Source organism: Nuphar pumila, chromosome 7 (genome assembly GCF_984573655.1).
Source record: "Nuphar pumila chromosome 7, dmNupPumi1.hap1.1, whole genome shotgun sequence".
NCBI lineage: Eukaryota > Viridiplantae > Streptophyta > Magnoliopsida > Nymphaeales > Nymphaeaceae > Nuphar > Nuphar pumila.
Genome location: NC_143255.1, coordinates 40,123,849 through 40,133,335, shown reverse-complemented (window position 1 = coordinate 40,133,335; position 9,487 = coordinate 40,123,849). Strand labels below are relative to the sequence as shown.

The following is a 9,487-nucleotide window of genomic DNA, read 5'->3' as shown; positions in this document are numbered from 1 at the left end:
ATGCATCATCTATAGGTTTAAAGCATACACTTAGATGCATAATGATGTTAGAGAGCTCTGGTTCTAATTTCATCAAAATCGGAGTTAATTTGAAGGAATTATGGCATTTACAGTGTAACGGGTCAAATATCGGATCCGATTTGAGAGATTTGGATCCAGACGCCCATTTGGACTTTGGATTTGGACCAAATTACATGGATTTAACGCAGCTCCAGCCCACTTAAGTTTTGTAAAAACATTTTCTAAAAACCCCCCTGCAGAAAGAGGCGCCCTGCAAATATTTTTATTTTAATCCTGTTTTTGTAAAATAGCCAAAAGAAGCCAAATCATCAAAATGGAGAGGGGGCACCCATTCCACCTTGTCTTTGTCTTGATTTTCGTTCGCTAGGGGCACGATTCTAGCTCCAGCCCCTTCTCATCTTCCACCTCCTTCCATCTCCATTGAAGACATGGAGAAAAGCTTGAGAACCAAGCATTCTACCTTGTCTCCCTTTCAACTCTTTTCATTTCTTTATCTTCCATGTTGTTTAATCTCCATTGTTGCTGTGTTTTGCAGGTGCAGCAGAGGTGGGAAGCATCTATTCTCGTGTAGAAGTGCGAAACACTCCAACGAGAAGGGCCGGCTCTATCTCCATCCGGTCTTCTACGCCCCCCGATCGAGAATCGGTTCACACTTCATCTTCGGTGGATTTCCAACGTGTTGCAGCTGTAGGACATGGTACCATGGTGTATTTCCAGCATCAACGAGGTCCTGAACGGTGCGAAGCCAAGCAAAGTCCGCTCTTCTCTTCATCCCCCCATTCTTCGGATCGGCCAAAAGGTAGGTCTTCTCACCCATTGCTTCTAGTTAAAACCTATCATGTGCGTGTGTAATATGTGGGTGTTTTTCTGTATTTTTGTCAGCCTTAGTGTAGCTTTTGTTCGTGCAAAAGCCAGCACGTAGGATGTTTAGGTGTTTGGGTCATTTACTTTTAGGTTTTTCAATCCAACGTTGGGCGTTTTTAATGTCTTTTTGAGTATGTGCGTGTATTTGAAATGAGATTTCTGCATGTCTGCGTTTTTCAGTTGTTTTAAGTCTAATGGTTCTTGTTTTGTTCGAGTTAGTACCTTAGGACAAGTGTCTAGATGATTTCATGTTTTATGTATTTTTAGATTTTGCTAAACTTGTCTAGTCGAGTGTAGTTTTTCCGGTTTTTAGGTAGGACGTTCAGCAGTTTGTAGCATTTTCTGTAGTTCTTTTATTTGTTATGTTCATGTCAATTTGTTAATCATTCTTTAGGTTTTTACTAGATTTTAAATCGTGTAGTAGTTTAGGTTATGAATTTCTGTTTTGTTCTTAGGTTAGTCGATTGTAGTAATTTGATAGAATTCGTTTTCTGTTATGATTTAATTTCCAGCATGTTGGTTGTTTAGTTTGTGTGTTTTTTAGTTTAAATTAGATTGTCATAATCGTTTGTTAGTTTAGTTTAATTTAGCTTTGCAATTATTATTGTGTTTTTAGTTAAAATTAGATTTTCCAATTTTTTAGTGTGAGTGTCTTCTTCTTCCTCATAGGTAGGGCGGCCATTAGAGGTCCATCAAGGTTGCATAATTCGTGATTTTTGTGGTAGTTAATTTAGCATTAACTTAGTGTTTTTAATTTTCGTGTAGTAGTTAATAGGGATAGGTTTGATTTTGGTAGCTTTCCCTTTATACCCTTTGTTTGCTTTGTATATATGTTACGTTAGTTAGATTAATTATATTTTAGCATAGTAAAATAATTAGATGGAGTTGAAATTTAGGAGGGCAATATGGTCTTTTAAGTGTAAATCCGATTTTGGTATGAATACATCTCCTCCCAATTCGTGGCTAGTATTTAAGAAGATTATATTTCCCAATCTAATCATTAATGCATTCTCCTTTCCAATGGGGAACCCTTTGGAATTCCAAAGACCTTTTTAAGAGGGTTACACGATTTTTGGAAAACCTTTGGAATTCCAAAGGTCCTTCTAATTATGTCTACACGTTTTTTGGGGAAAGATTTGAAATTCTAAATGTGTATTTAAAGCCAACCCCAACAATCGTGTGGGATGCTTTGGGAAAGATTTTCAAAAAGAGGATTTAATGCTTGGTGGTTTCCGAAATGGTTTACTCGATTTTGGCAAGAATTTAAATGCTATTTCTTCATTTAAGACTAGTCAAAATTGTGTAGTGTGATTTTAGAAGGTTTTCAAAAGGGATTCAATAGTTTTTAATGCCTATTTGGAAAAACGTATGAATCCAATGGGTTGGACGGTTTTTGAAGATGAGCCTTCCCCTAAGTGCAATTAAGGCAAGAAGAGGAGGAGATGTCCTCTACCAAAATCGTGCTTCTCAAATTTATTAGCCCTATTTATTCTTTCCTAGTTTAACGTAGCATAGGATTAATGTTAATTAATTTAGTAAGTTAGTAATAGTATGGATTTTAGAAAATCGTGTATACTTAATTAGGTAGGTGCTAACTCTAGAGTATATTGAAGATAGGATTTAATTTAGATTGACTTTAGTATTTTAGGAAATATCAATTAGTATTAGCCTAATTAAAATCAAGCTAGGTTGGCGTGAACCCATTTGAATCCTATTCTAAAACCGCCACCTAGACTAACCCTAGTTAAGTAAACCTAACCGACCCTAGTCTAACCGACCTTATCTAACCCTAGTTAGTTAATAACTGTAGTTAGCTAAACCCTAATCAACCATTGTAAACCCTAGTCGACCTTAGTTAATATATCCTAACCATAGTTAGATATTTAACCCTAACCTTAGTTTAATTAACTAGTTAGCCCTAGTTTACCCCATGTAACTAACCTAGTTAGTTAGTTGAGCCGAGCCTTAGTCTACCCTAGTTAATCTCATTTGACCTTAGTAAACCCTTACCTAAACCTAGTTAAGTACCCTAATCACCCTCTTAACCTTAACCGAACCATAGTTAATCATAGTTAATTCATTAACCCTAGTTAGTCTTAAGTAACCGATCCCTAGTTACACCCTCTTAACCCAAACCGACCCTAGCTAGTTAACCTAACCCTAGTCATATCTCTAGTCAACCATATCTAACCCTAGTCGACCCTACCTTAGTTAGGTTAGTTAGTGACTCTAGGTTGGCGTGTATTCAAATCTCTATCCTAAACCGTCACCTAGTGAACCCTTAACCCTAGTTAATGTTAGCAACCCTAGTAGTTACACTCTAGTTAATTAGTCGGTTAACCTAGTAACCTTAGTCAACTAACTATAGTTAGTCATTAGTCTAGTTAGCCTAACCCTAGTTAGTATTAACCGACCCTAACTAACCGTAGTTAATATTTAACCCTAGATAACTAACCTAGTTAGTTATTAGCTTAGTAAGCCTAACCGTAGTTAGAATTAATATTAGAATAGATAGTTAAGTTAGTTAGTAATATTAGATGTTTTAAATTAGGTTTAATTAGAGTTTATACTCATTTAGATATCTTATTTAGAGTATTAGTGAGTTTAGGTTAGGTATTTCTTAAATTTTATAACTTAGTTTAATTGTTATTGTTTGCTGTAGTTTAACAGTAGGTTAGGTTCAGTTAGGACTGTTTTTGTACATGGTTCAATGTCCAAATGTCAAATGTGGATTCAAAGGGATGAATAGTGCATTGAACCAAAACCCTAATTTTTACCCGATCGTGAACTAGCTAGTTCATGTGGATTTTTCGTGAGTTTTCTGAATATTATTTTTCTATTCTCCACATTGATGTGTTAACTGTTTGCAGACCAAATTTCAGCTCGATCCGAGTTGATTTGGTCTGGTTTTTAAGCGTATTATGAAAACAGCTTTTTCTGATTTTGAAATTTCGGGTCCTGCGATTTCTCAATTTATCCTGATTTTGAAACGCTTCGTTCTGGAGATCCAGAATGTATTTTTCACTTCTTTAAAATGCGTCAGCTTCTCAGATCTGTCTTTTACAGAATAGAAGTGATTTGACCAAATTTGGAATTCGTTTGTCCCCTCAAACAGTCGTTTTGCGAAAAGCTGTCAGAATCCATTTTTGCCTTTTTTAGGAACAAAACAGTCTTTTACTTATTTGTCTGATTTCGTGTAGTTTTACTGTTCTCTCACATAGTAGTTAGTATATTAACAGTATTTAGAGTAATTAGAGTTATTTAGTTTAGTTAGTTTACTTAGTTAGTATAATTTTAGTTTTAGATATTTAAATTAACTGTAGTTTAATGTAGAAATAGTTTAGAATTAGTATTAGATGTAATTTAGATGATTTCTTGATTTAGTTACTGACTTTTTGTTTTTATTATGTAGGTTGTTAAGTTAGAACAGGTTAACAGATGCAATTCAATTGTGATGTGCGACTGCACTTGATATGAAAAGACAGAAATGCCCCTGGAGACCTGCTGGAGACTTAGCCGCCTATTGTAGTTTATTTTCATAATTAGAATGTTATGCAATGTAACTTGTACTCATTGACATAGATGTAAACTTTGTCTTTATTAATAAAGTGTTATTTTGGAATTAATTCAGAATGTTCCCGTTCCCTGTGGATTCGACCCGTACTCGCCACTTTGGTGGAAAGTTGGTTTTATATCTTTGGTTGACGATTTTCCAATGTTCTTATTGCAAAATATTGTTTAAAAATATTCACTCCAAAAGTGCAACCATAAAACATAAATCCTAAATCTTAACAAACATCATTCATATATATATAATAATTAAAAATCCTTAAAATTAAAACCAAGCATATGGAATCAAGTTTAATGTTTGATTGGAAAGAAAAAACAAAGAAATACCTAAATGCTAATTGAAAAAAATAAACATACAAACCCTAAAACCTAATGAAATATTCATAGTTCATGCTATTTAAAAATTATTAAAAAACAATATTTTAAATAAGCATCATTTACATGCGTGTATGCTAATTGGAAAAGAAAACCTTAAAATTAGTCATGTAGAATCATGCTTAATGTTGATTGAAAATAAAAATGCAAAAATATTTAATTAAATACTCATTTCATTTAAAAAATCAAAATCAAATGCTAACTGAAAAATAAAACACAAAAAATCCTAAAACCTAACTAAATATTCATGCAATTTAAAAAAATTAAATATAAAACCTAAATCCTAACAAATATCATTCATATATGTAATAATAAAAAAAACCTTAAAATTTCAAGTTTCTAACTAAAACCAAACACGTGGAATCAAGTTTAATGTTGATTGAAATGAAAAAAACACAGAAATACCTAAATATTAATTTTTTTAGAGGTACCTAAATGCTAATTGAAAAAAAGAGCACAAAAATCCTACAACCTAAAGAAATATTTATGGGTCATGCTATTTAAAAAATAAAAACTAAATAAAAATTTTAAATCCTAAAAAGTAACCATTCACATATATATGTTAATTAAAAAAACCTAAAACCTAATTAATTATTCATGCTATTCAAAAAAATAAATAAAACCCCTCAATCCTAACAATTCATGCCGAAGCTAATTGAAAAAAAAAACAACCAAAACCCTCAAAATTCTAATTAAAATTAAGCATGTGGAATCATGTCTAATCTTGATTGAAGCAAAATGCAAAAAGAACTAATAAATATCTATTTTATTAAAAACCCTAAATGCTAAGCTAAAAAAAAATACAAAAGTTTTAGAACATAATTATTGATAAGCAAACTATTTAGAAAAAATAAATAAATAACCTAAATCCTCATTCCTAACAAACACCGTTATAAATTTCATAGGTTATTGAAAAAAACCAAAAAATAATGAAAATCTCTAACCCCAAAAAAGTCACAAGCAGAAGTTCGGATGTCCACAACCATTTGATGGCAGACGGTCGAGCGCAGCCACGCACACAGGCCATGGCCTGAGCAAAAATTTAGAGAGAGAGAGGACTTGTGCAGTGGTGCCTCTGAACGGTGAATAGCCTGAGCCATCCTCTTGTCTGGTGGTGTTTCAAGAGAGAGGCGGGGTCAGGAATGGGAGGGCAGAAAGAGAGAGGTGGAGTCGGGGGGCACATATCTGTGCCCTAGACTTTGTTTGTGCTTGGGTTTCTGTGGTGGACGACTTATGATAGCGCAAGCCCGTTAGCCATGTTTGCTGCTTCAAGGAACCTCATAGTCCACCACCTCGCCCCTCTTTCTCTAGCCAAAATCCCCAAAAGCCACTATTTTTTCAGGCCCGTCCACTCGTCCAGACCCCTCAGAATCACCCAATCCCAAAACCAAGATGTGGGTACCTCAAACACCATCGAAGCATCCCACAAAAGCCCCAATGTCATTGATATTCTTCAAGAAAGAGGCCTCCTTGAATCCATCACAAGCCAGGAAATCAGGTCAGCTTCCTCTACTCCTTCTCTGAATCCCCTGAGAGTGTATTGTGGTTTTGACCCAACTGCAGAAAGTCTGCACTTGGGCAATTTGATTGGTATCATTGTTCTCTCATGGTTCCATAGATGTGGGCATAGGATTGTTGCCTTGATTGGGGGTGCTACTGGAAGGGTTGGTGACCCTTCTGGTAAAAGTGTGGAAAGGCCTGAGCTTGATGAAGAAACTCTGGTGAAAAACACTCTCGGAATCCAGAAAACACTGATTACTATCTTGGGTAGGGGGAAGGATTTGAATTTGGATGTGGGTAATGGGGGTTCTGTGGAAATCTTGAACAATTATGATTGGTATAAGGAGTTTAGGCTCTTGGATTTCCTCCGGGACGTCGGAAGGTTCGCGAGAGTGGGGACGATGATTGCAAAGGAGAGCGTCAAGAAGCGGTTGAATTCGGAGGAGGGGATGAGTTATACTGAATTTACTTATCAGCTGTTGCAGGGGTATGATTTCCTTCACTTGTTTAAGAACGAGGGGGTGAGTGTTCAGATTGGTGGTAGTGATCAGTGGGGGAACATCACTGCTGGTACTGAATTGATTAGGAAGATTCTGCAGGTTGATGGTGCATATGGTTTGACGTTTCCTCTTCTGTTGAAGAGCGATGGGACGAAGTTCGGGAAGTCAGAAGGCGGGGCGATTTGGTTATCACCAGCGATGTTGTCGCCTTACAAGTTTTATCAGTATTTTTTCTCGGTTCCGGATGCTGATGTGATACGCTTTTTGAAGATTCTGACCTTTTTGAGTATGGAAGAGATTGAGGAATTGGAAGAAGGGATGCAGAAGGATGGCTATGTGCCCAATTCGGCGCAGAGGCGGTTGGCCGAGGAAGTAACTCGCTTTGTTCACGGTGAAGAGGGTTTGTCAGAAGCTCTGAAAGCAACAGAGGCATTGAAACCTGGAGCAGAGACAAAGCTTGATTCAAGGACCATTGAAGATATTTCTGGGGATGTGCCATCTTGTGCATTAGCTTACAATAAAGTGTTGAATTCCTCTCTTCTTGATATTTCTGTTTCTTCTGGATTGCTTGCCAGTAAGTCAGCTGCACGTCGTCTATTGAAGCAAGGGGGACTTTACATGAACAATAGGAGGATTGATAGTGAGGAGAAGGTGATAGAAGAAGATGATATTGTTGAAGGGAAAGTGATTCTATTGTCAGCTGGGAAGAAGAACAAGATGGTGATAAGGTTATCTTAATTATTTTCGTGCATTTGTTTCATGATGCACACATCGTGTTCCATGTTTTGATGTTAAATTCATTTATGGTACTAAGAAAGAGGAATATGTCTTTATTAAATGTTTTTTTGTTTACGGTTCATTATTAGATTATGTTTCACGTAGATAAATGATATTGTTTTCCTCCTTTTCATATTTAAAATTTTCTTGGCAATTTGGCACGAATCATGATAAGTTGATCGGGTTCCTTTGGGAGTCTATGCAAGACACCAGTGAGGTTTTTCCATAGTTAGGGGTCTCAGTTGCATGGTGACTTGAGTTACGAGGTTGGTCTGTGATTTCAGATTGGGATGAATTTGCATTAGTAAAATTGAGGCATCTAAACTGGTAATCCATGTTTCAATAAGCCTTTGAGGAAGACAGTAAGTAGGGACGTGAAAGAATTGTCGGGTCTCATTTTAGTTTTTAACAGGAATGAAGTAATATGACTTGTAAGGCTGACCTAATGTAGATGGGACGATGCATGATGATAATGATGAGTAGAACTTCATCTACTCTTGCATTTATCAAGTAGATTCAACCATATGGACATGATTTTCATCTTTCAGTTATCATGGAACCCACGTTAGATCAAGAAATTGAATTAAAGTAAAGTTTCAAAGGACAAAAGTGGATGGCCTAAATTGGATGAAAATGCAAGTCAAGAAAATGAATCTTAACTTCCAAATTATTTGATGTAAAGAGTACTGGATGAGCCATAGATTCATTTATACCGTCAAATGCAAGTGAAAATGCATATGTAGGCAAAGTTCTATTGATCCATGCAACATTTGTGACATGCACATCTGCACTGGAGATTTATACAGAAAATTCCCAGTCTTTTATCTGAATTGTTAAAGTTCCTCCAAGGTGGCACATTAATGTGATCAAGTAATGTGGCACCTCTGGTATTTATTGGATGGGCATATCCTCTTACGCACTGTTTAGCCAGTAGCCCACTTTTTTCTCTTTTCTTTCTCTTTATCATGGTGTCCGTTTGAAGAAAAAGATGAAAAAGGTGAAGTAGACAATGACAAAAAAGAGGAAGGTGGTTTCCTATCTCGGGTGTTGAACACCATTCAATAAATGCAAGATCTACATAAGGTCATCCTTCTTTGATAAACCGGTTCATGTCTGAATATAATGCCATTGTATGAGTATATATCTTTTGAGCTAGTGCTGGTATTTCTTTTGTAATTTTTCCATAACTGGTTTTTGACTCTTATACCGGCAACCTATACAAGACCTCAATGCCTTTGTCCAGATGTAAGTGTACTTATTTGTTTTCTTTATATACTTTTCAGTGTTAATGGCTTTATCATTCTTTAAAAAAGATCCATGAATCTGGTTTATGTGGATCCTTCTTAAACCCAAAGCTTAAAACTGAATGAATTTTCAATTTCTTAGCATAAATACTGAGTTGAGTAATCACTTTTTTGCATTTTAAAGGAAGGATTAGTTTATTGACTTCTAATTTATAAGAGGAGAATTGCATAACTGCGTACATTACATTTACTCATGTAGTGATTTCATATGCTTGTCATTTTGATCTTACATTTTAAAATTTTGGCAACAAAACCAGTTTTTTATGCATAAAAAGTAGCACTTGACTTTATTCTATTTGTGCAGGTGTTTGTGATTTAATTCAGAATTACCCTTTTTTCTATAAAATATTTTGTTCTTTATCTCCGCATTATAAAAGTTGACTAGTTTGTTTATCCTTATACTGTTATTTGGTGGCTAGTTGTTTATTTGGAAATAGATTTGATTATGCAATAACTAATATTTACTGTAAATTGAGAAGAGGGAAATGTATTTATACCATGCACCTATGCTATCATCACTGTCCACCTTAACAGGAATGAGCACATTATAAAAGTTGACTAGTTTGTTTATCCTTA

The 9,487-nt window shown here is 35.4% G+C and overlaps 1 protein-coding gene across 1 annotated transcript; it reads left to right on the top strand.

The window, feature by feature from the left end:
* The first annotated feature begins 5,809 nt into the window (after window positions 1-5,809).
* Window positions 5,810-7,668, top strand: LOC149832015 (tyrosine--tRNA ligase, chloroplastic/mitochondrial-like). The gene has a single exon (XM_090014264.1). It carries the CDS (start codon window positions 6,087-6,089, stop codon window positions 7,566-7,568), a length of 1,482 nt encoding a protein of 493 aa, XP_089870390.1. The 5' UTR covers window positions 5,810-6,086; the 3' UTR covers window positions 7,569-7,668.
* Window positions 7,669-9,487: the final 1,819 nt, after the last annotated feature.